General features: G+C 62.6%; 2 protein-coding genes across 2 annotated transcripts in view; both read left to right on the top strand.

Moving 5' to 3' along the window:
• Positions 1-3631: 3631 nt before the first annotated feature.
• Positions 3632-11047, top strand: BSG (basigin (Ok blood group)). The gene is made up of 7 exons (XM_030845606.2): positions 3632-3790; positions 8414-8570; positions 9040-9122; positions 9236-9649; positions 10202-10226; positions 10314-10380; positions 10857-11047. The coding sequence occupies exons 1-6, from the start codon at positions 3727-3729 to the stop codon at positions 10375-10377; spliced, it is 807 nt and encodes a 268-aa protein (XP_030701466.1). The 5' UTR covers positions 3632-3726; the 3' UTR covers positions 10378-10380; positions 10857-11047.
• Positions 11048-16407: 5360 nt separating this feature from the next.
• Positions 16408-25419, top strand: part of HCN2 (hyperpolarization activated cyclic nucleotide gated potassium and sodium channel 2) — a 21365-nt gene continuing 12353 nt past the window's right edge. The window contains exon 1 of the mRNA XM_030845686.2: positions 16408-17051. Within this exon, the coding sequence (XP_030701546.2) occupies positions 16408-17051 (644 nt within the window). The remainder of the gene's footprint in view (positions 17052-25419) is intronic.

Below are 25419 nucleotides of genomic sequence, written 5' to 3'. Positions count from 1 at the left end.
AATGCAGGGCACACCGGTTCGAGCCAGCGCCCTGGTCCGGGAAGATCCCACATGCCACGGAGCAAGTAAGCCAGTGAGCCACAACTACTGAAGCCCGTGCTCTGCAACAAAGAGAAGCCACCACAGTGAGAAGCCCGCGCACCACAAGGAAGAGTAGCCCTCGCTCGCCACAACTAGAGAAAGCCAGCAGGCAGCAACAAAGACCCAACACAGCCACAAATAAATAAATAAATAAATAAAGTTTTTTAAAGAACAGAAACCTTAAGTTGGAACATTTTAGCAATGCACAGATGGGTGTGACAGAGAATCAAACCCTCATGTTTTCTCTCCCCTTATCTTTGCGTTCAAAACGTTTCATAGGAAGAAGTAGAAAGCAAAGCACACAGCCAGAGACGGGACAGTGGCTGGTGTCCTGAATATGAGGCCCGGAGAAAGGACGGCTCGGGGGCAGCCAGGGCCAGGTGGGAAGGGCCGGTGGGAGACCCGGGAAGGCGTGCCCGGTGACAGGCACAGCCAGGCAAAGGCTCGGGGCAGGGACAGTGCCAGCAAGCCTGGAGCCAAGCGCAGGGGAGGTGAGGGCGCTGAGGCCCCAGCGGGGAGTTCGGCTCTTCCTTCCTCCTGCCTGGCTAGAGCCAGCGGTGGCCTGTCTGTGCCAACAGCAGAGCTGGGAAGCGCTTTCCTTGCTCTTCTGTTTGTGGATCTCTGGACCGCTCCCAGGGCGCCCGCAGGCCTCAGAGGGGGAGACCCAGGGAAGATCCTGGCTCTCCCACGGCCAATTAGGGGCGCCTGCAAGCCCAGGCCTTGCCGGCTGTGCGTGTCCCTGCCCGCACGCACAGCCGGCAAGGAGCACGGGGTGCACGCAAGGACAGAGAGTTGGGGGGGCGAAGAGGAGAGTTAAGGGTGACCGGATCGGCTGCTTTCGACAGGCGGGGTCAGAGGTGCCCCGTGGAACACAGGGCTGCAGGACAACCAGTGACATCTGAATTTCAGACAGACAACAGATCGTTTTTAGTGTAAGTATATAGCAGATAGTGTGTGGGATATATTATACTAAATAATTAGTGCCTTTTGCAAATCTGAAATTCAAATGTAACCGGGCGTCATGTGTTTTTACTTGCTGAATCTGGCCACCCTTGCCTGGGCTCATCCTGAAAGGCCTCTTCTTAGAAGCAGAAGGGGACGTGGGACCCTCCTGACCCGGCTGGGGCCAGGACCCAGCTGAGGAGGGAGGGGGCAGGGAGGCACCACTGTGTTCTGGCAGCCCCACGATTTCCCACGAGTCCCGCCCTCAGCCCGGCTCTGGGCCAACGGGGGCACGGAGATCCGCCCAAGCCGGAGGTGCTTTGAGGCCAGCTGCCCGCTTGCCCCCCTCCTCCCGCGCGTCCCTCTCGACCCCGCTCCGTGCAGCCTTGCTGAGCCTGCCAGTGCGTCTGCAGGAGGAGAGGCCTCTGTCCTGGCCCCTCTGCCACACCCTTCTAGCCTTTTCCTCCAGGACCCCGCCCTCGCAGAGAGGGCCCTGCCGGCTCTCCCCAGGCTCCTCCTCCAGCTGCCTCCCCCTGCCCCTGACAAGCGGCTCCTGGACTCACAGCTCAGCCCTCCAGGGGCCGCTGCCCCTCCTCATACACGTGTCACCTCCAATGTCGTCACCTCCAAGAGGCCACCTGGCCCCTCATCTAAAGCGGTGCCTCCTGATCGACATCACCCCATTTTTTAATTGAGATGATTCACATAACACACAATTCACCCATGAAAGCGTAAACAGTTCTGGTACATTCACAGAGTTGAGCACTCAGCATGACAATCAGTTTTAGAACATTTCATCACCCTAGAAAGCAACCCCATCGCCATGAGCAGTCCCCCCCTCCCCCTCCCCAGCCCCGACAACCACGAGCCCACTGTCTGTCCCTGTGCATCTACCAGTTCTGGACGTTTCCCATCAATGGAATCACACACCGTGGGTCCTTCTGTGCCTGGCTTCTCTCACTGAGCATCGTGTTCTCAGGGTCCATCCACGTGGCAGCAAGGTCAGGGCTTCACCCCTTTTCCTGGCTGAGTGACGTTCCCGTGTGTGGAGGAACCACATGTTCCTTATTCATTCACCCATTGATGGGCATTTGGGCTGTTCCACTTTTTGGCTGTTGTGCTGCTGTGAACATTGCAGTGGAAGTTCCTGTATGGACGTGAGTTTTCAGTTCTCTGCGGCACACACCTAGGACTGGCATTGCTGGGTCAGGTGGTCACTCCGTTTAACCTTTTGAGGAGCGGCTGCACCGTTTCACCTCCTCACCAGCCCTGCCCAGGGTTCCACTTCCTCATCCTGTTATTTTCTGCCCTTCTGATGAGGGCCATCGTGGTGGGTGCGAAGTGGTGTCTCACTGTGGTTTCTGCCTACCTTCCCCTGAGCAACTTCTCATGTGCTAATGTTATCTGCATGTCTTCTCTGGAGAAATGTGTTTTCAGATCCTTTGTCCATTTTTTAATTGGGTTATTTGTCCTTTTTAAGAGTTAAGGGACTTCCCTGGTATGCCAGTGGTTAAGACTCTACGCTCCCAATGCAGGGGGGGCCGGGTTCCATCCCTGGTCAGGGAACTAGATCCCTCATGCCACAACTAAGAGCACACATGCGACAATGAAGAGCCAGCAAGCCGCAATAAAAAAAAAAAGATCCTGCACGCCGCACCGAAGACCTCACGCGCAGCAACGAAGATCCCCATGCTGGAGCCAAATAAATATATATTTTTTTAACTTGAGTTATAAAAAAAGTTGAGTTGTAAGTGTTCTTTATACATTCTAGATACAAGTCCCTTATCAGATACATGATTTACCAGTATTTTCTCCCATTCCTTGGGTTGTCTTATCACTTTCTTCTCTGAAGCACAGAAGTTTTTAATTTTTGATGAATTCCAATGTATCTGATTTTTTGTTGCTGTTGCCTGTGCTTTTGGTGACATGTGTTAAGATACCATTGCCTAATCCAAGGTCACAAAGACTGCATACCCTGGTTTTGTTTGAAAGTATTTTGTCATTTTTAGAAGTATTTGTTGTAAAACACGGGGACCTCAGCGTAGGTGTTCCAGCCAAATACAGGACGGCCAGTTACATTTGAATCAGGTAAATAGTGATACTTTCCTTGCAAAACTGTGTTCAAACACTGCACGGGACACTTACACTAAGAAATTATTCATTCTCTGCCTGAAACTCAAACTTAACTGCTGTCCAGCAATTTTTATTTGCTAAATCTGGCAGCCTCACCCCAGGGGACACATCCCACCTGTTCACGGGGATCCCCATCGCCTCCCTCGATTCTTTTTTTTTCCTCCCTCGATTCTTTTTAAATTTTTTGCACTATGGCAAACCACATAAGTTGAGAAATTTACACTTTGAGCGTAAAGTTAAGGTCTTAAGTCAAACTAGGAAGGACAGCTGGCCCCCGCCCGGTCTCGCAGGCCCCGCCCCGTTTCCTAGCAACGTAGCCTCGCCCCTGGCCGCAGCGCGCGGCCCACCCGGGTTCTCACGTGGCGCCGCCCATTCAGCTTCCGTAGCGCGAGTCAGCCGGGTCCGCGCGTGCGTACATGCGTCCGCGCGCGTGCGCAGGTGGTGGCCGACTCACCGTGCGCCCCCCCCCCCGCGACGCCGCCTGCGTGCGCGCGCCCGGCGGCTGTCCGGTTCTTATAGCGCCGCGGGCGGCGGTTGCGTGGGGACGGCGGGACGGCGGGACGGTGGGACATGGCGGCTGTGCGGCTCATGCTGGGGCTTGTGCTGCTGAGCGCTCAGGGCGGCTTCGGGGCAGGTGAGGACCTTGGGGTGGGGGCGCGAAGCCTGCTGGTGGTCTGGCCTGGCTGGGGGCGGCCCGCCCTCTGCTCCAGGGGAGACCTCAGCCCGGGCGAGAGGGAGGAGAGCCCGGCCGGTGGAGGGAGGCCCAGCCCGGGGGGTGGTGGGGAGGGAGACTCCGAGCTGAAGCCGACCTAAGCGAGGCAGCTTAGGAGGGACTTTCCTGCGCGGAATGCTTGGGCGGGGGCCGCAGGGGAGCCCCCGGGCGCCCAGGCCCTGGCTGTCATCCGGGAGGTGGGCTCTTGTCCTCACGGGGGCGCGGGCACCCAGGCACGTGACGGCCCCTGAGCCGGGTCGGCTTTCCGGCCGGAGGGATTGTCCTTCTTCCCGGGATTTAGGTCCCGTGTCTCGCTCTGGCTCTGCACTTGTCCCTGGAGTCGCCCGAACACTTAAACCCTTGTGGGGAGGCATACACTCTTCTTCCTTCGTTTTTGTCTGATTTCGGGGCCCAGAAGAAGGTGGAGGCTGGTCCGCCCTCCTGTTTTTACAGGGGTGGAAAGAGGCCCCGGCCGGGAGGGGAGGTGTTCTAAGATCACCGTGAGCACCCCCGGCTCAGAGCAGGAACTGTGGGGGGACTGTTTTTACAGACTCTCAAACGGAGCTCCTCACGGGAGGGGCAGCCTGTTGGGTGGGCAGACGTGGTTTAGAGAATGCTCACAGCAAAATGGGTTAAGGCGTGCTTTTCTGGGAGAAAGCAGGGCAGCCTCTCTTTTGCCTGAAAGAGAGATTTTTTTTTTCCTGTATGGAGCACGACTTCCCGTTTGGTTCTGGGTTAACGATTTATAGTGACCAGCGTGTAGAGAACAAAGTGCAGACCTTGGGGGCAGGAGCAGGTGGGCTCTGAGAGGGGTGGCAGCTGCCCTAGGGCGTGGGAGGGGCTGCCCCTTAGAGAAGCTTCACCGGCTTACTGCTGACCTACTTTTAGATCTCAGTTCGCCTCTTTCTTTTGCCTCATAATCAAAACGGCCATTTATTGACCGCCCTCTGGACAGGGCCCCTGGCAGGCGAGGTGAGTGCCCGGCAGCGTGAGCCCTTTAGACGCAGCCCTCGCCAGCCAGCGGGGAAGGATGGCCCCCGGTGTTCTGCTGGGGGCACAGCTCCGATCCATCACCCTTGTCTGTGGGGTTGCTCTTAAACACTCACACCACGTGGGTGTGTGCCGTGGGCGGTCCTGGTTTATTTACGCTGAGTCTGAATCCCCCTGGGGCTATATCTGTGCCTTGTCCTCCCTTTTTCACTTTCCACCTTTCCCAGGGACTCTGGGAAAGACCTGAAAGTCTGGGTCTCGTGTCCTTTTTCTGCCTGGGGTGAGTGAGTTCGCCTTTCCTGGCCAGGTCAGCTCTCCAGAAACCTGCCTCGGGCAACTCTGCTGGGGCAGGTGTCTTCGTGGGGGGGGCCCCATTGCCTGAGGCCCCAGGATGTCCCTCCTCCTGGGAGAGCCCTGTTCTCCAGGCCATGCAGGGCCCTGTGGTCCTGGCGGGGCTGGCGGGCAGACATGGGCTTGCTAGCTGGTTCCCTCTCTGAGCCTCGGGTGAGGGGCCGGAGCCCCCCGCCCGCAGGATTAGAGCGGTGAGCAGCCCGGGGCTGACCTCCCAGAGGCGGTCTCTCCTGGCCACCGCCTCGTCCCGAGAGCTCCCCCCAGGATGTGTACCCGAGGCCTGCCTGGCCCTGCGCCCTGCCCAGCCCGGCTGCCGAGTGGGCACAGAGGAGGGGTGGCTGTTTTTAGATGAAGGTGACTTTACTTGAGAACATGGGTTGCAGTCACGTGGTCGGGAAGGAGGGTCAGGCACTCTCGGGTTCCCAGGGCTCTGGGAGGGCCTGCCTGTGCACGGCCGGGGCCCCTGTGAGTTCTTGGGGTGCTGCCCCGGGCCTCCTGGGCACTGGGCGTGGCTGGGGGTTCTGGAGGGTGGGCTTTTCACCCTCTTTCCATCACTGCCCCCTGAGGAGCATTTTGAGGCATTCTTTCTAATGGCCCTGTCCCAGTGACCTGTCAGTGTCACAGATGTTACGTCCCCTGTGGCAGCAGTCTCTGTGGTGGCCCTGGGGGCCACAACCCGGCACCCCACTTGGAGTGACCTGGCCTGTTGAGGATGGGTGACCGGCATGTGGCAGGTCACTGGGGCGGATGGGCTGGCTCCCTTGCTGCGTGTGTCCCTCTGGCCAGGACAGGGGTGTCGGCCTGCGGGGCCTCAGGCAGGGAGGGCTCTCCTGGGCGAGGCTGGCCAGCCCGTTGGCCTCTGCAGACACCTGGGATGGGTGGAGTTGGGGCCCACCTCTGCCCCTCTCTGAGAGCTGAGGCACCCCGCCCTGGTGCCACCTGGAGGAGTCCTGCGGGCACTCGTCTCTCCTCCAGGAGGCAGGGTGGGGCCTGGGTAAGACCTGCCTGAGCACCCCTGTCCGAGGCTCTAGGGTGCAGAGGCAGGCCCTGTCTGGGCAAAGCGCCGCCTCTGGCCTTACTTTCTGCCCTGACTCACCTCCCAGCTCTGTACGGAGCTGCTGGTTCTGCAGTCTTGGGAAATCTTGACGGAGAAATGCGGGTTTCTGGAGGCCTTTGGTGAAAGTGACGCAGAGGTCCATCCTCACGCCCCTGTCTGCCTGTAACCGCCTGGCCTGAGGCCTGAGTGACCAGTGGGCGGACGTGAAGGTCCGTCTGTCCCCGGGGCCTTGTGGCCAGCCTTGTGTGCTCTCCTACACGGCCGGTACGTACACATGTGCCGCGTATGCCTCTACACCTATGTGTCCGTGCACACGTGCGGGCACTGCCGCGGCTGTGCCCCCAGGAGCGGGGAGCACCTGGAGCTGCAGAGGGGCCTCCTTTGCTTCAGTCCCTGCTGGCCCGGACTTCTGAGACGTCCTGTCCTCTTTTAAAGGAAGAGCCAGCAGGTGGCCAGAGGCGGGGTGGTGAGGACTGGCGGCTCAGGAAGAGGCCCCGCCGGGCCCTGCACGTGTTCTGTGCACGGGCTGGCCTTGGGTCCTGCCTCTTCCACCCGAAGGAGGCTGGCGTCCTCTGGACCCGAATGCCGCCGGGGCGCAGGGGCCTGCGTGTGGCCAGCCCACCCAGGACCTAACACACAGGCCCAGGCGGGATCTCAGACGCCCAAGGAGATGTGCGCTCTGCCCGCAGTCGTTCCAGAAAGCGGCCCAGCTGTGAAGTCTGTCCTGGGATTTGAGCTTTACTTTTCTTAGCGGCTGAGGAGTCCGTGAGGACGGGGGAGCCCGGTTTGGATCACTGGGCGTCAGCCGGAGGGCTCCTGCCGCCAGGTCCAGCCGGGGGTCGTGACCTGCGGTCGTTCTGCTCGGCTTCACGTGCTTAGTCTGTGCTCACGCAGTTGTGCCGTCGGAAGTCACCGTGTGACCCCAGTGAGGGAGCGGGGGTCCGGGGTGGCGGCCTGCCCGGTGGGCGCTGGGGCCCCGCGGCCTGGCTGCATCCCTACTGGCTGAACCGTTCCAGCGCAGTCCTGATTCTGCTTTCGCCTGATTTTATGCCAGAGGCCTCTGGGCCTGCACCCTCTGTGCCCAAGTCCTGTGGGCGTGGCCTTCTCCAAGGGTTGCCTCGGGTGCGTGGGTGCGTGGGTGTGGGTGACGGTTCTGGAGAAACAGGCGCTTCCTGGTAGACACCACTGTGTCTTGGACGCGACTTTATAAAGTCCCCACTGTCCCCAAGGACAGCTGCCCCGGGATCCCGGGTGGTTTGACAGGAGTATCCCCAGGACACCTGCTCCCAGCCCTGGGATAGGGCTCTGGTGTGGACGTTCACTGAAGGTCAGCACCTGGAGGTGCGGCCTGACCCCCAGCAAAGGGGTCCTCATTCTGGTCTGCCGTCCCGGCCCCCTCCCTGAACGCCCAGAGGTCTGGGGTCTCCTGCCCCTGGTCCCTGGAGAGGAGCCCTCCCCAGCTCGAGCCCAGTCTCCCATCTCCAGAACTGTCAGCGTGCTTCTCACTGTCTGCTTCTAACCGGCTTCACGTTTCGGTTCCTCAAGAGAAGGTCGTAATGAATGGGGAGCCTTGCCTGGTTGGAAATTGAGAGGAAGGGCTGCTGGGAGTCGCCCCAGCGTCCCAGGCAGGAGGACAGCCTGTCATTTGTATGGAGGTTTGGGGCACATGCGGCCTTCTGAGAAGCAGGCACCTCCAGGACGGGGCCGCTGCAGCCCCCTGGCCCCCATGGCCTGAGCACACCTGTCCCACCCACCCCGGTGGCCTTCCCTTGGTTGTGGGAGAGAGGGGGAACATGCAAGACTACCCAGAGCGGGGGTGGTGACCTGGGTGGTGATGGACTTCAACTTTCCGAAAAGGCCTTTCGGGGCTGCGGGGCTGGACCCAGCAGTCGCTGCCCTGGTCCTTGTTCTGGGGCCGGGGTGGGCGCTGCTGCTGTTCCCACGCCCAAGGCCCAGCCAGTTAGGACAATTCCTGGCAGAATCCTGCCCCAGACCCCGAGGGGAGGGCCTTCCAGGAGCCCCATGCGGTTCTGCACTCTGGGTACCAGCCCTGGCTTCTCTCCCTCTGGGGAGCTGGGGTTGGGAGAAGTGTCAGGCTCCTTGGGTTCTCCCCTGACACTGTTCTCTTCTCTCCTCTGGCTACCCAGGGAGCACGATCTGGACTTCCATCGATGATGATGGCTCCAGAACCCGCCTCACATGCGCCTTGAATCACAGCGCCACCGAGATCGTGGGCCACCGCTGGGTGAAGGGGGGCAAGGTGCTGAAGGAGGACGCGCTGCCCGGCCTGAGGACGGAGTATGAGTGAGTGAGGCTGCCCCAGCAGCAAAAGGCGGGGCCTGCCTGGTCTCCAAGGGCCTCTGGTCAGCGAGTACGGAGGTTGTAGTCGGTGGGCTGGCTCTGGACAGAAGTTGGGAACTGGCTCAGACGGGGGTTTGGAGACAGCTGAGGCCCGGGATGCAGGGAGGGTCCAGTGGCTGCCAGACGTGACCACCTCCAAGACCCGTCCCTCCTTCCGGCGCGTTGGGGACCCCGGTCCCTGGCTCGCTGGGTTCTGAGCACCGCCGGGGCCACTGCGGAGCCTTGTCTGGGGGGAGGAGCGGCTCTGGAAGCCCAGGGCTCCTGGATGTGGCTGTGGGGTAAGCTGCCTGCCGCACCTGCACCTCCTGGTCCCTCCTCCCCGGGGAGGCACCCCCCCCGTTCCCGCCCCCGCCCGGCAGGGTTTGGACAGAAGCTTCTCGGCTCACACCCCGCTCACGGCCTCTGCCTGCAGCGTGGACTCGGACGACCGCTCGGGCCAGTACTCCTGCATCTTCCTTCCAGAACATGCGGGCCGCACCGACCTGCAAGTGAAGGGTGGGCTCCTGGGGGCCCCGGGCCTGAGGGGCTGGGGTGGAGGCGGGCAGGGCAGCTCCATCTCCGGCCCCGCTGCCCCAGGGTCAGGCTCCAGCCCGCCCTCCTCCCGGCAGGGCCCCCCAGCGTCAAGGCGGTGAAGAAGTCGGAGCACGCCACCGAGGGGGAGACTGTGGTGCTGGCCTGCAAGTCAGACTCCTTCCCGCCCGTCGCAAACTGGCAGTGGTCCAAGATGACCGACTCTGGGGACCAGGCCATCACTAACAGCTCCCAGCACAAGTTCTTCGTGGTCTCCTCGGAGACCAGGACGGAGCTGCATATCCCAGACCTGGACCTGAGCTCAGACCCCGGCAAGTACGTGTGCAACGGCACCAGCTCAGAGGGCTCTGGCCAGGTGGTCATCACGCTGCGCGTGCGCAACCGCTTCGCCGCCCTCTGGCCCTTCCTGGGCATCGTGGCCGAGGTGCTCGTGCTGGTCACCATCATCTTCATCTACGAGAAGCGGCGGAAGCCAGACGAGGTCCTAGACGGTGAGCCGGCCCCACACGCCCTCTGCTCCCCTCCCGGCGGGGGGACCCCTGGGGCCGGGGCCGCTGTCCGGGAGTGTAGGCCTGAGGGTTAGCCCCCTTGGCCACCGTGTCCCGGGGCCTCCCTGGGGCACCCGCCCCTTTCCCTGGCTGGGGGTGTGTGTCAGCCCTTACGGCCTCACCTGCCCCTGTTTCCTCACTGGGCTGCCAGCAGGCGTCCTCTGCGGTCAGTGCTCCTCCATGGGCTTGGTCTCCGCCTGTGGAGACTGCTTTGGGCCCAGGGCTGTGGCACCAAGTAAACCCCTGGCCTTGTGTGATGGGGCCACTGGGGTGCGGGGCTGGGGGCCAGGCAGGGCCCCCAGGTGCCTCTCACACTGAGACCCTAGACAGCTCACGTGAGGGTGCGTGTCCTGGGGCGGGCTAGCCCCCACATTGCAGTCAGGGAGGCTGAGGGCGGCGCCCCGTGGGATGGGGCCACCCCGTGCATGGCCTGGTGTGCAGACCGCCGCTCACAGCCCGTCCTCCTCTCTTGCATGTGGCTGTGCACCTGCACAGATGAGGACGCCGGCTCTGCTCCACTGTAAGTCCCTGCCTTGCTGGGGGTGGGCGGGTCACTGAGCAGAGCTGGGAGGCGTGAGGGGCAGCTGTCTGGTCCTCCTGTCACCAGGAAGAGCAGCGGGCACCACGTGAACGACAAAGACAAGAACGTTCGCCAGAGGAACTCCAGCTGAGAGGTGAGGGGGGGAGGGCGGGCCGGCCGAGGGCGCGGGGCTCCTGCTCCTGAGGCTGGTCCAAGCGCCCCGCCCCTCTCCCCCCCACCCCCAGGACGAGTCTGTAGGCGCCCATCCCAGCGTTTGCACAACCCCACGGAAACCCACCTGACAAAAGCAAACCGTGTTGTGCATTCAAATCACACGTTTTCTCACCTTTTTAAAGAAAAACGAAACTAGGGTTTTCTGTGTGTAGAATTCTGTCCCTTAGGGCTTTGCTTTTCTTTTTTAACCATCTCGTGAGCCCCCCAGGGGAGTCGTGAGGTTTGTGTGAGGCCCCTGCCACCCCCACCATCCGTCCCCTTGCGTCCCCTGGGCTGTTGGTCTCCTGGTCTGGGTGTGGAGGCCAGACGGCCCTTGTTCTGAGGCTCCCGCCCCAGGTCCACCTCCTGAGACTGCTCGGCTGTGTGGGGCCGGAGCCAAGTTCCTGCCCTTTGCAGAAGGTCCAGGTGGAGCCGCGGTGCCAAGCATCCTGCCGTGAGAAGCCAGTGCTGTGGGGTCACTGCAGGTCTGAGCACGTGGCCGCCCTGGGAAGAGGGTGTCAGCTGCTCTTCTCAGAGCAGGAGCCGCTGTGATGGGCCTCTCTCCCCACCCCACCTTCCTACTCCCCAATAAAGTCTGACCCCTCATACTTTCCCGGCTCCTGTCTGCGCCGAGCCTGGGTCTCACCAAGAAAGCTCGTGGGGGGTTCAGCCGGTGAGGCGTAACGAGGTTAGGGTGCACGGGGGCTGGGTGACGGGTAAAGCCGGGAGTGGTGTACGGACCACTGCAACAGAAGTGGTCCGGCTCTCCAGTTCTTCTAAGCCTGCTTCTGCCCTTCAAAGGGTATCTGGACAAAACCAGGGCATCCTTTCCGCGGACCCCCAGGTCGGGATGGGCGGCCATCAGCCACCGCCGCCAGGCACCCGGCTGTCCTGGTCAGAACGCTCCCGGGGCCTTTGGGGGCCTGAGGGGCAGGTGAGCAGCTGGGGCCTCGCTCTGGGAGTCTGTCCCGAGGCACATCTGGGGTGGGGGCGCGGCTGCCCCTCTTGGGACCCTAGCTGGGGGTGGGAGGCAGCCCAGAGAACCCCAGGAGCAGCTGTGCACCAGCCCCCGCGGGGAGAAGGGGGTTGCCTGCTTACCCAGCCTGCATCCCAGTAGCTGGGCCGAATGGGGGAGCATAGGTGGGGTTGAAGCGGGGTGGGGGTGGGGGTGGGGGTGGAACAGGAAGTCCTAGGAGGTGGGGCGGAGCCCTGGGACTCGGTAAGTACCACCTAGTCCTCCCACTGGGCACACCTGGGGAAACAGTGCCAGAGGGGAAAGGGCTTGTCCAGGGTGACCCTTTTCCCACACCCAGGGGCTGTGGTCACCCCATGTCCCCCCCTGGAGCCCTGCAAGACCTGCAGGTCTGGGTGAGGGTCTCAAGCCACCTGCTGTTCGGGGGAGGCAGGGGTCTCAGAGTGTTGGGCCAGCTCTTCCTAACTCTCCAGAGAAGCCAGAAATCTGGGCTCGCGTGTGAAGTCTGCGTTTTTCAACGTTGGCGAAAACAAATCCCAACGTACCAAAGCCTCAAGAATTGACAGATTTCAGACTTGGCCCACTGGCCACCGGCTCGAGGCCCAGTGGGTTCTGAGGGGGGACGGAGAGGGCCTCTTCCCTGCAAGTCCCACAGCCCCGGGACAGGAGCTGGGGGCTGGGGAGGGGCGGGGGTGGGGTGGACCAGGCTGCCCCCTGTCCGCTGACCAGGTGTGTCTCAGGAGTCACCCGCAGGTCTGGTTTCCCTGATCGCCCACGGGGAGAGTAGGGGTTCCTTTAGGGGGACCTTGCACCGCATAACCTGGAGGAGGTGCCTCCCAGTTCACAGGAACTGAGGCCGCTGGGCCCCGAAGCCCTGGGGCTGGGGCTAGGGGCTGCGGCTGGCCAGCCATTCCCTCCAGCCACCACCAGAGGGCACCACGTGCACACCCCTGAGGGCACTGGGGCCCAGGAAGTCAGGGGAGCCCCTGTCTACAGAGGTCTTGGGATACCCTGCCTGTCCTTCGTGCCCCCTAGCTGGACACGCTGGGCCCTCGGTCCTGGGCACCCATCTAAACTTCTCTGGTCCAAAGGATGTACATCCCTGCTTGTTCACTGGGCCATGTGGTTGTCACTGACAGTGTACATGGGTCCGGGGGTTCTGCCAGCACAGAAGAAGATGACAACGAGGCTGGTTCCTCTCCGGGGACGCTGCTGAGGCTGGGGCCTGATGTTGGAGGGCACGTGAGGGTGTCCCCTGCTCGGGGTCTGTGTGTGTCCCCACCCGCACCCCAGCTGGGGCTCCGCCCACCTTCCTGCTGCACCCCTGGCGCCCACACACTTGGGGCTCGGGAACGACTGCTGGTTTCTTTGTCTAGACAGAAAGTGCGGGATTGTCCGCAGGCAGCGCCTTGGGGGACAGGAGGGGGTGGCATGTGGTGTGGAGAGGGGACCAGGCCCCCAGCGAGGGACGCTGCCCACATGTGCTTTTAGGAGAAGCCCGACCAGCAAACAGGGCCGCTGGGCAGACGGCTCTGCATGTCTCCCTCCCCGAGCATTTGATGAGCACTGGCAAGTCTTCGGCCCCCTGTGCCCCTGGGGGCTGTTCTTGGATGCAGCCGCTGGAGCTGCCTCAGTTTCCCCAGGGGCGGGACAGGAAGTCACCGGATCCAGTGATATCATCTTTGGCAAACGCCTGGAGGCTCAGGACCCGGGGTCTGTCTCGGGGTCCCAGTCGCTGAGGCAGAGGGGCAGGGCTGGGCGTGCCTTCCTTCTGGGGCACAGGCTGCCCACCCCTTCCCTGGGCCCACCGCCCTCCAGACTGGGAGCCCTTCGAGGATGGGGATGGGGCCTGCGCTGGAGGCATCGGGGGGGGGGGCGCCTCCCAAGCCCCAGCCTCGTTCCTCCCCCACTCTGGGGCCCTGACGAAGAGCATCTCTGTTGTACACCGAGGGCACCCCAAGGTCCCATGGTGGCTGGCAGCGAGAGACGAATTTAGGGGTCTCGCCTGGCAGCAGGGGGCAGAGGTGAGGAGGAATGGGCCAGAGGTGTGGGGGTCCCAGAGGGAGTGAGGTCCACAGGGAAAGGAAGTCCCAGGTCCGCCGAGGACCCCACCCTCATCGCACAGATGCCAGGGAACTCAGGCCTGGGTGAGGGGCTCCCTACGTAAGGTCACTCTCCAGTCGGGGCTGGACACCGGGGCGCTGCCTGGTACAACGGCGCTCATGCGGGCAGCCCAGACTGGGAGATGTCATCCCCCTTCCGAAGTCAGCGGCGCATGTGGGCACTCGGGCCGCCACACAAGGCTGAGGGGACAGTCAGCATTGCTTGAGTCTGGCGGTGGTGCTTAAGCTCTGAGAACCCTCCCTGGCCTGGGGCCTGCCAAGACCCTGGCCTGGCTTTGTCTCCCTGGTCTCTTAACTATTTTGCCGTCAGAGGGCCTCCAAACTGTGGGCTCCAGGGCTTTGGACCTGGACCCGCCCCAGCTGAGCAGGAAACACGGGCCATGTGTTGAGGTGCTGAGAGGCTGGGGAGGGGAGCTGCGGGCGGGACAGCAGGGCAAAGGCCTCGGGCCCAGGCCAGCTGGGCCTGCTGGAAGCCCCTGTGCCCAGAGCCCAGCGCTGGGGAGGAAGAGGTGGGGCAAACTGGGCGGGGAGGGACTGGGGCTTCCTTCCACGGGAAGTGGGAGTCCAGCAGCTTTGGGTAACAGACCACTCACTGTGAACTGACTTGGGGTTTTATTCCTGTTTGCCCAGGCTTGTCCCCAGCCCACCCCACCCCCACCACCTCTGGGTCTTCATCTCCTACACCCCCCACCCGCCAGGTCCTCAGTATCCCTTCTCCTCACACCAACCAGGCACCGTCCTGCCTGAGGACCTTTGCACAGGCCACGACACCTGCCGGCCGCTCTGGGCTCCATCGTCCCCTCAGGTCCTGGCTCTGACACCACCCACTCTGCGAGGCTCAGACATCCCCCCAACACCTCATCCCCTGTCCTGGCTCAGGTTGAGCTCACCCCCTTCTAACGGACACTACAACGTCTGCTAAACATCACACGTGCTGTGTTGACTGTCACCCCACCAGGGTGGGGGCGGCCTGAGAGGTTCACTTCTGAATCCCAGCCCCCATCAGGTGCCTCATAAGTATTTAGTGAATGAATGAATGAATGCTAAGAATGCTCTGGCCCAGGGCAAGTGGTGAGACGGGGTGGGAGGGACAGAGGCTGGTGGCCGCCTGGCCCAGGGTGGATCCCGTGTGTTGGGGAGGAGTCTTCAGGAGAGGGGCTGAGACCCTCTCCTCCTCTGTGACTTGAAGGTCCAGGCCAGGTCCCTGGGGGAGGGATGCCATTCTGCCTCTCCAGGCCTGGTGGGTCCTTGGGCTGGGCTGCGGGTGCACCTCCCTGCTCTCAGCTGAGAGCCCTGGGGCTCTGGCGGCCTGCCTGGACTGACATCTTCCCAGGGCGAGCATGAAAGATCCCCCTTCAGCTGGAACACACAGCTGCCTGGGCGGGCCACAGCCTGGCACTGCCGACTCTGCTGCTTGCCCAGCCTCTCTCTCTCTCTCGCAGACTCAGGGCAGACGGCGGCCCAGCCTGTCCACCCATCTGGCTGTGGGTCTGGCAGGGTCTGACTGAAGACACAGCAGAGGTGGCCGCTGGAAGGACCCCCAGGGCTCAGGACAGCCTGCAGGGGGACAGGAGATGGCCCAGCTCAGCCCACCCATTGTTCAGATGGGCCCATCCCTCAACGCCCTTGAGTCCCACCTACTGTGCACAGGGACATGTCACATCTCCACCCTCATGGTCCTGACCTCCAGGTGGGTGAAGTCACCCAATATGATGTCAGGCCTGAAAGCGCTAAGAAGGCCAGAGGGTCCCTGGAGGCCAGCGGTGGTCTTCCATCCCTCTCCCTGTATCTCCAGGCCTTTCCTTATCTCTGCTCCCCATCTCTCCTTTGTGCAGGATGCGCTGGTTGAGCTGGGGTGGGGAGTGGAGGCTGGGAAGAATCCTGGGCCTGTGGCCTATGTCACCTGACGCCAGGAATCACTCCCCAGCCTGGCTCTAGCCCCAGAAGCAGAGCCTCGAGTGTTTTTCCAGATCTGGGGGCCTATGGGGCGGGGGCTGGCTGGAGCCTGAGCCCAAGGGGCAGAGAAATGGGGTAGCCCAATGGGGCTCACATGTGGGCATCCGGTGGGAAGGGGTGGCAGACCCTGGGTCCCCCTGTGACCCTGGGCACTTCCCCACTTTAAAGCCCACCAGCCTTTTGGGAGAGCCCCCCCGCCCCCCACTGTACTTTAGGGCCTTGTTTGAAGGTGGGGATCCTCAGAACCCTTGGGTGGCTCTTCCTATTGGCCCAATTCGGCCTCAGTTTCCTCATATGCAGGAGGTGGGGGAGAGGGGACCACAGTGGGACCTGGAGACTCCTGGCCTGACCCCACTTTGCCGCTCCCCACACAACACGTCTTTGTCCGGGGGCTCAAGTGACAAAGCAAGGGCTCGTGTGGCCTTTTATTATGGAAATTCTCAAACCTATAGAAAGGATGGAGGCTAGTATGGGGGCGGCTCCACTTCTCCGAGCCCCAGCGTCAGTGGTTACCGCCCCGCTGTGTCCTCTGGACAGAGGCGAACTGAAGCGCCAGGAGAAGGCCCCTCGTCAAGGTCGCGCGCGGCGGCGATGACCTTGGGCGCGTGCCTCTTTTTCGCGGGCCTCAGTTTCCCCTTCTGGGACTAGGCTTGATCGGATCTCCGAGGCCTCGAGCCGCGTGACCTTGGGCCGTCCCAGAGTCAGCGGCCTCAGTTTCCCGGGCGCGGGACCCGTGCGGGGCGCGCCGGGAGTGTGCGCGGGCAGAGGTGGGGCTCCCGCCCCCTCCCCTCCCCCGCGGCCCCGGCTCCGCCCCTCGCGGCTCCGCCCCGCCCTACCCCCGCCTCCCCCCTCCCTCGGGCTCGGGCCGGCGGCGGCGGCGGCGGCTCCGCTCCGCACTGCCCGGCGCCGCCTCGCCATGGACGCGCGCGGGGGCGGCGGGCGGCCAGGGGAAAGCCCGGGCGCGACCCCCGCGCCGGGGCCGCCGCCGCCGCCGCCGCCGCCGCCGCCCGCGCCCCCGCAGCAGCAGCCGCCGCCGCCCGCGCCCCCTCCGGGCCCCGGGCCGGCGCCCCCTCAGCAGGCGCCCCGGACCGAGGCGGCGCCCCCGGAGGCGGCGGACGAGGGCGGCCAGGGGGCCCGACTCCGCAGCCGAGACAGCTCGTGCGGCCGCCCGGGCACCCCGGGAGCGGCGAGCACGGCCAAGGGCAGCCCGAACGGCGAGTGCGGGCGCGGAGAGCCGCAGTGCAGCCCCGCGGGGCCCGAGGGCCCGGCGCGGGGGCCTAAGGTGTCGTTCTCGTGTCGCGGGGCGGCCGCGGGGCCCGCGCCGGAGCCGGGCGCGGGGTCGGGGCCGGCGGACGAGGCGGGCAGCGAGGAGGCGGGCCCGGCGGGGGAGTCGCGCGGCAGCCAGGCCAGCTTCATGCAGCGCCAGTTCGGCGCGCTCCTGCAGCCGGGTGTCAACAAGTTCTCGCTGCGGATGTTCGGCAGCCAGAAGGCCGTGGAGCGGGAGCAGGAGCGCGTCAAGTCGGCGGGGGCCTGGATCATCCACCCGTATAGCGACTTCAGGTACAGCCGCCCGGAGGGCCGGCCGGCCAGCGCGGAGGGGCACGGCGAGCGGACGCGCACAAGGGTCGTCCTGGGAGCGCTGTGGAGAGGGCGGGGCGGTGTGCCCCGCGGGTGACCTCGGGGCCCCTCGGTGACCTCGGGCGCGTCCGGGACCCGCCCCGGAATGACCTGGGCGCTCGAGGCGCCGCCCTTGGAGGGACACTGGGAGGCGCGCGCCCCCTCCCACGCAGCCTGACATTCCCCGCCCTTCGGGTGGGCGCACGTCACGGGCCGCAGGACCAAGGTCTGAGCGCGGAGGGGCGGAGAGGACGAATAGAGGGGAACGTGGGCGCCGGCGAGGCAGCGGAGCGGAAGGAAGGAGGAAGGAAGGGCGCCCGGGAAGGACGCACCCCGTAGAGGCTGGCGGAGAAAGGGTTAAGCGGACACGCCGGGTCCCAGGGTCTCCACCTGCGTCCCACGCCGCAGGGAGGCGCGTTCCGGGTCCCTGGGCCTCGGTATTGCGCAAGGAGGGGACACTGTTCGTGCTGGTGTCCCCCGGCTGTGTCTACTCTGAGCCGCATCAGCTCCAGCGGCTGGGTGGTGTGCCCAGGTGTCAGTGGTGGTGATGTTGATGTGAATTCAGCTGGCTGATCCGTGGAAAGGCTCAGAGCAAGGCCCGGAGCAGGCTCAGCCGCGTGTGTTTGTGGTGTGCCCAGGTGTCAGTAGTTGTGTAGATGCTGATGTGAATTAAGCCAGTTGGTGCGTGGAAAGCCTCGGAGCAAGGCTGGAGCAGTGTCACGCCGCCGCGTATGTTTGCAGTTCCGTTCCCGGGTGAGCGCTGTGTGGCCTGGGAGTGTGAACGATGCACATCATTGCAGGCCGTGTGTGTGATCACGAACATGTGACTGCGGCGGGCAGAGGCCGAGTGCTCTGGGGGGTGTGTCTGCATGGCGGATCACTGGTGTGTGTTGGGGAGAGAGGGAGTGTGTGCGCATCAGCGGGCAGTGGGTGTGAGGTGTGTGCATGGTGTGTGTGTGAGGTGATGTGTCCGTGACTGGGGTGTGTGAGTTGGGGTGCAGAGGGTCTCCCCAGGCCTCCGGGCCACGATCTTAGGGTAGGCACGGTTTCAGCACCACGGACAGCAGTCCAGCGGCCTCCGAATCCTATGACGCCGCGGGTCTCGCCTCCCTCAGGCCTGAGGTCGGATTCCTGGATCCCCAGAGCTGGGAAAGCGGAGCTGTGGGACTCTGCCTTTCCCTGGCCCTCCATATCCCCTGTGCCTGACAACTGGGGAAACGGAGGCCCAGGGGCACACAACTCAGGAACGGAGGGTGGAAGAATGTCCAGGAGTCCAGCTCCTCACCCCCAGACCGTCCTGGGAGGTGAATGCAGCCTTGACCGGCGGCTTTGGGAGAGGCCGGGGGCCCAGATGGGGTGCCTCTGGATGGGCCCGACCGGCATGGGGGCTCAGCACCCCTGCAGATGGTTCCAGTCTGTGAAATGGGGATGAACTTGACTTCCAGGGCTCCCTGGCCCACCTGGCCCCTCTGTGAATGGGGGCTAAAGTCAGCTGGCTGGAAAGGGACGTGGGGGCCATGTGGGCAGGGGGAGGTGGCTGCAGAAAGTAGCCATTCCTCTGTCCCCTCCAGCACATCCGCCTGTAGCATCCAGGGCTGTGGGTGGCCCTGGGCTTCCTCTCAGCTACAGAAGGGGTGGGGGCTGCTGGGAGAAGGAGCTGGGCGTCCCCAGCCTTGTGCGCATCCAGCACAGTTGCCCGTGGGTCCCTGGGCAGATACACTGTAAACTGGGGGTGAGCAACGGGATGGGGGTGAGGGAGGGATGAGTGGGGCCTGTAGCTGGGACTAGGTGAGCCAGTCAAAGTAAAAACCTTAAGACCCTGCCAAGCTGGGGTGCTGCGGGGCCTCTACAACCCCCCACGTTTTGGGAACCCTTCTAGACCCCTCGGATTCAATATGGAGACAGACCCCCCCAAGCACATGATCGGAGAAGTGCTTCCTGAGCCCCTCTTGGGCCACAGCACCTTAAGAATATAGATCCAATCCTCATGTCAGATGTGAGGTGGCTGCCGCAGCTACCCCAAATTTACATGCGAGGAGAGGGGGTCACGGAGAGGTAAAGTCACTCGCCCAAAGCCACACAGCTAGTCCCCGGCAGAGCAGGGATTCATTCCTGGGCAGGCTGGCCCCTGAGTCTCCACTTTTGGACTGTCAGGCAAGCTGGCCCCTGGCCATGTCCTGTCCAGGCCAAGAAGAAGTGGGAGGAGAAAGGCATCCTGGGGATTGTTCAAGATAAGGGGGCTGCCCAGGGGGAGCCGTGGGTCATCTCTGTGTTCGTGTGGGTGTTAGTTTTAAGACCCATTTGTGGAGCAGTAGGGAGAGGCCTTTCTGGGTCTGCTTGTCCACACTTGGCTCCGTTTGTCCTCATGACCTGACGGTGCAGACACCATCCCCGCTGGTGCCCGGGTAAGCCCTGGACATGACTTAAAAGGGAAACTGGGCCGTGAGACCAAGGCTTCTCCCCCAGCCCCAGGTCCTGCCCAGGGCCATGGCATCTCCACTTTCTTGAGCTGCAGCTTTGCTCAGATTGGCACGGCACCCATCTGGCATGGAGCACAGAGCAATTCATGTTTGGTCAACTGGGACAGCCTTGGTCACGCCTAGCTCCTCGGGCCACATGGGCTTCCAGGGAGGGCAGGCGTCTGCACAGTCCTCGGGGAGGGGGGCTCTTGAGGAAGGTGACTGGACCGAGGCCGGAGGAGTGGGCTGCAGAGGGGCTGCGGCAGTCTGCAGCGAGGCCTGCGCCCGCTGTGCATGGCCTGGAGTCCTCTCCGGGCTTCCCTGCCTCGGTTTCCCCAAATGTGTGGTGCACCCCATTTCTCTCGTTCCGGTCGATGTCTGCACGGTCCGTGCGTTCAGAAGCGGCCTTTTTTCCTTGATACGCTTACCTGCCTCTCCCCCCCACCTCCATGGCGTCCTGGGGCCTGGCACGTTGCGGGGGCGGGGCCCAGGATGGTTTTGGGAACCTGCCGAGGGGCACACATGGGTACCAGGCAAGGCCAGTCAGGTCGTGAGCCCCGTTTCCTGGCAGCTTTGGAACAGCCCCAGCCCTTTCTGAGGCATGTCTTCACTTCTTCATGGGGCCATGAGTAGCACTGCAGCTGGCGCCCGGATACAGATGTTCTAGGAGCTTCCGTGGGGGTGGGGGAGGGGAGAAGCGTGTTCGAGGGACAGCAGGAAGGATTCAGGTTCAGGAGGGTTGCTTTTCCTTCTTTGCACCCTGAGGTCCATTTCTGAGTCAGAACAAGCATGAAGACCACCCCAGAGCAAAGCAGGGAGAGCGGCCAAGGGGCCAGCATGGAGGGTCACAGCCTGGGCCACTGCCTCCCGGAGGTCCTGGGGCCCTGGCAGGATCTTCTGCCCCTGCCCCCAAAAATGTATGACGAAGAAATACAGTTAACTCCTTCACCTGGCCACCCCGGGCTCTAGAGGCCAGAGAGAGGGCTTCCCGGGAAGGAGGAGAGCTCAGAGGGGAGGGTGTGGGTGGTGGTGCCCCAGGCAGCTAGGGCCCAGCTGCAACTCCCCACCGCCCGTTCTGGACAGTCCGCTTTTTCTGCCACTTCAACACCTCCTTAGTTGGTGGTCACTTGGTGGTCAAGGCAGCCGTGGCCGTGTGGGAGCGTGGGCAGGTCGGGGGGGTAGAGGCTTCATCTCCCTAGAGAGAGTGTGGGCAAGTGGCTTCCCACGGCCTTTCTTCCCGTTCCCGAGTCTGTAAGTGCTTCTGAGGTCTGACCTGAGTCTCTCCTGCTGCTGCTGCCGAATCTCAGTTCAATGTTCCCGAATTGTGTACCACCGGGAGGCCTGGTTTGTGGGGAAAAGATAAGTGGGTCCTTTTCCTGGCCCTCAGCGGAGCTTAGACAAAGCCAGGACAGGTGGATGCTGACCTGTATCTGTGTGACATCCTGTGGGGTCCCTGAGGGCCTGGGGTGGTGGAGGGGCTGGCCTGAAGATCCAACAGGGCTGGAGGACTTCTCCTGCCCCAGATGGCCCTACGGATTAGCGGGAGATCAGGATGCATCAGCTCATGAGAATAAACCCTGAATGATCCCAAGTTGGGGCGGTGGTGAGGGGCGGGGGCCAGGGTTTCCCCGGTTCTGAATCCAGCATGAAGGCACTCAGAGTGGGGGTTGGTGGACATGCCCATTTCCCAGGTGGGAGGATTGAGGCCCAGGGCCCACCCGGCTGGGAGGAAGGACGCTCCATGGTCCCTGTGAGGGGTCAGGGGCCTGAGGTGGCCGAGGCCCCTCTCCTCTCTCCATTGGTTTCCTGCCAGAATTTGGAGTTCCTGGCCCCTGAATTAACTGCTTTAAAAAGTCACACCCCCACACCCCCTGTTTCAACATCCATGACCTGGGGGTTCAGGGGGACACTGGGGGGCCTTCCTTAGCCACCCACTTGCTCAGGACAGACCCTGCCTCCTTCCCCCATCAGCAAGCCCAACCCACATGCAAAGAGCACAGGCTACCCCACTTCCTCCCTGGGCGCCGCCCTCTGCCCATTCCTTGCCTTCCGGCTGCCGGCAGGGGCATCTCAAGATTCACGTTCGTCCTTCTCACTTAAAACCTTCATGGCCGTGGCCTCCACGGCCCTGCAGAGCCCGGCTCCCACCCCCTCTCACCCCTTCTCACCTCCCTTCACACCCCTGCTCCAGCCCCAGGCCTCCCGGCCGCCCCGAAAGGCAAACTCCATGCAGCCACGGGACCTTTGCACTTGCCGTTTCATCCGCCCAGGGTGCAGTGCCCGCACTCTGCCTAGCGGCCCTTCTCCATTATCCACCCACACGTCACTTCCTCTGAGAAGCCGTCCCAGCCCACCCTGGCTAAAGTGGCCCCTCTGAAGCCTCCCACTCATTTATCTGTCTGTGTGGAACGCCTGTCTCCCCCCTGGGCTGGGGGCCCTGAGGGAGGGCCGGGTCTGTCTGGTCCCCACATGTCCCCCAGGCCTGCACACAGTCAGCCCCACAGCCTGCCCTGTCTTGGGATCGCTCAGGAATCTTCCCCTGCAGGAGTCTCAGTTTCCCAATCCCTGACACCTGCCTGGGATCCGTAACTCACATCCGAGGGCTCAGGTCCTAATAATCCATCCCTAGCTCATCCTTAATCCCTGACCCCCCCTCCCTTCCCGGCCCCTAATCCCCTAGGATTTGCCCGATCCGATAGGTAATTCCTGGACTGCTTCCAGCCTGGTTCTTGGTTCTCTGACCCTGAAGGGAGGGAGCCGCTACCCTTGTTAACAGCGTCCCTGAGCAGCCACTTCAAGCTCCCGGGACGCCCCTGCCCCTCGGCCCTGCCCTGCCTGGTCCTGGAAGCATAGGGCTGCGTGTCAGCTTCTGGAATTGGAGGGGCCCCAAGTGCTGGAGACGGGAGGGTGACAGCATGGTCCTGAGCTGTGGCCTGGAGGTCTGGCCGCCTGGGTTCCGTCATTTCACCACTTCCCACCTGGGTTTCTCCGTCTGCGCAGAGAGAAGGGTCGGGGCAGCTGCTGGAGCGGGAGCTGGGCCCACAGTGGGGGCCCCGCTGACATCAGAGCCATGTGGGTGTGGCGCCTGGGAGAGGGTTCCAGGCTCTCCTGTCTACAGGGCGCTGGGGGTCGTTGCCGCTGAGCCCCCACACCCCACCAGGAGCCCCGGCCTTGCTGGTCTCTCAGGGCCCAGCTCCTGTCCTGGCACAGGCAGGAAGCGGGATCTGAGTGTTTCCCGACGGGGCCCGTTGTTTGTTAGGAAGGACTTTTCAATACGAGGTTTAATTACTGTCCCTGAAGGCCCTGGGTGGCTGAGGGCTGACTCAGGCCCCTGCAGGCCCCGACCCCGTCCCAGGGGTCTCTGGGTCCCAGGGGTCTCTGGGTCCCAGGGGTCTCTGGGGCAGCCTGATGCGGGAGGGGCTGCCAAAGTTGGGCAGAGGAAGCATTGTGGCTCAGAGAAGGACAGTGATTAGCCCTGGGATGCACAGCCCAAGGGGGCGGGCAGGGCGAGGAAAGGGGGTGCTGGGGAGAGGGACCTGGATCCTCTGCCCCAGCCCTCAGTTTCCCCTCCTCCTACCCAATTCCAGGAGGACCAAGGGCCACAGGCCTGGGGGCGGCAGGCTGGCTTTCAGGTCTTTGCACCCCTCCCTGGCTGGTCTGTCAGTGGGGAAGTGTGGTGCCTGCACCCCCACCCCCCGCCCCCAGAACAAAAGGAGGGAACGTCTAGGACGAGTCGCCTGTGAAGGAGGAGGCCGTCTTCATCCTGGCCGTTTACGCTGTGGCTACCCGACCCTGGTAGTTTCTAGGCCCCCCGATTTAGATGGTTTCTAACCGCCCCCCCTTGGTTTCTAGGCTCGTGCCCCTGGCCTTCCTGCTTGCTTTGTCCCTGGGCGTGAGCGTCCACTGCCGTGGAAGCTCTGGTGGTGGAAATGGGGACTAGGCGGGTGCGGCCCCTCAGTCAGGTTGGGGCTGGGCCCCTGGGGGTCTTGAGGATGAGTAGATGCCCCACCTTGTCTGGATTCAGGCAAAGGAAGGTCTGAGCCCAACACCTTGTCTGGATTCAGGCAAAGGAAGGTCTTGAATTTGGAGCAGTCATTTGGGTTTTGCCCTTAACACTCACCCCAGATCATGTCAACCCTTTCAGCTCTCAAGGTCTCCATCCCCACACCGAGATGGGTTTCCCGGGCTCTCCCCATCATGGTTGGAGTCCCCATGGCCACTGGGAGAAGGCTCCAGTACATGTGGGCGGACAGAGCCGGGGGTGGGGGAGAACCTCAAAGCCTGCCACTCCCTGGGCTCCTCCCGGACAGACAGGAGACTGAGGTTCCCAGGGGCTGCAGGGACTTGCCCAAGGTCACACCTGCCAGTGGGCGGGAGCCCAGGTCTGGCTGCTGTCACCACGGTCTTAGACGTTGGGTCCCTTCCAACCTTGGCTCTGGAAGACCAAGCTGCTGTGAACATCTTGTTACAAATCACTTTTTAATTGTTTTCTCTTCCTCTTGGATGATTTCCTTGGGATCAATTCCCCGAAGTGGAAGGCCTGGGTCACCCGGCAGGCGCGGTGCTGTAGCTCTTCCCTCAGGGGGCTGCTCAGAACAGAGCCAATTCGCAGTGAGTCCCAAAACAGGGAGCCCAGTGCGGCCAGGCCAGCGCTGGGGTTTACGGCTTTCTGCTAATTTGGGAGAGTCCCTCCAGCCCTTGGGAACCTCAGTCTCTTCTTCTATCCATCCGGGAGGAGCCCAGAGAGTGGAAGGCTTTGAGGCTCCCCCAGGCCTGTCCTGCCTACACATGCTAGAGCCTTCTCCAAGAGGACATGGGGACTCCGGCCATGATGGGGAGGGCGCCGGGCCTACGGGAGAGCCCTGGAAACCCACCGCGGGGTGGGCGTTTCTCCCTGCACCGTGATGGGCAAAATCAGACGCATGACTCTGTTCAGAATTTGAGACCCTCCTTCGTCCGAATCTAGACAGGGGCTGTGGGCTTAGACCCCCATCTGGGGCATCTACTCATCACTGAGACCCCGGGCCTCGGAGGTTTTCTCTTTATGTATACGTGTTAACAGAAATATAACATAACAGTTAGCCTTTAACCATTTAAAAGTGTACAGTCAAGTGACATTAAGTACATTCACAGCGTGGTGCAGCCATCCCCCTTATCACTCGCCAGAGCTGCTTCATCTTCCCAAACAGAAACTCCCCGGCCCCTACAGCCACAAACCCACTCTGTGTCTGTGGATCGGCCTGTCCTGGACGTTTCCCATCAGTGGAGTCACACACCGTGGGTCCTTCTGTGTGCGGCTTCTCTCACTGAGCATCGTGGTCTCAGGGTCCACCAACGTGGTAGCGGGTGTCGGGGCTTCTCTCCTTTCCGTGGCTGCGTGACGCCCTGTGTGTGGAGGGACACATGTGTTTGTGTGTCCATCCGCTGGTGGACACTCGGGTTGCTCCCACACTCTGGCCATTGTGAATCGTGCTGCCGTGGACACTGGTGCACAAGTGTCTCTTTGAGTCCCTGCTTTTGAGTCCTTGAGTGAAGGCCCAGGAGTGGAATTGCAGGGCCACATGGTGACTCTAACTTTCTCAGGAACCAACAGGTTTCTCTTGGAGTGGTTTTCTTTCCTATTTTGTCGATTGCCGCAGGGCTGGGCATCTCTCCATGTGGCCTTTGCTGCATCTGTCTGTCCTCGTGGGTAAATGCTGGACTCAGGACACTGTGCCTGGCCGTTAATATTCCTCAGATGGACGGGCCTTTTTCTGGGAGCACAGAATTCCCGGGTGGAGTTTTGGAATGGACCTCCAGGACTTGTATCGGTCCTGGGCATGTTTGGCCAGTCATCCCTTTTTCAGGTGTAC

Source organism: Globicephala melas, chromosome 3, assembly GCF_963455315.2.
Source record: "Globicephala melas chromosome 3, mGloMel1.2, whole genome shotgun sequence".
Classification (NCBI taxonomy): Eukaryota; Metazoa; Chordata; class Mammalia; order Artiodactyla; family Delphinidae; genus Globicephala; species Globicephala melas.
The sequence above is the reverse complement of the archived record's forward strand: the minus strand, read 5'-3'. Positions and strand labels throughout refer to the sequence as shown.

What these genes read in the sequence shown, in the direction of transcription:
- BSG (XM_030845606.2), top strand. Translation starts at nt 3,727, where the DNA reads ATGGCGGCTGTGCGGCTCATGCTGGGGCTTGTGCTGCTGAGCGCTCAG. An exon ending in TCAGGGCGGCTTCGGGGCAG is followed by an intron (nt 3,791 to 8,413) that starts GTGAGGACCTTG and finishes CTGGCTACCCAG; the next exon opens with GGAGCACGATCTGGACTTCC. An exon ending in GACGCCGGCTCTGCTCCACT is followed by an intron (nt 10,227 to 10,313) that starts GTAAGTCCCTGC and finishes TCCTGTCACCAG; the next exon opens with GAAGAGCAGCGGGCACCACG.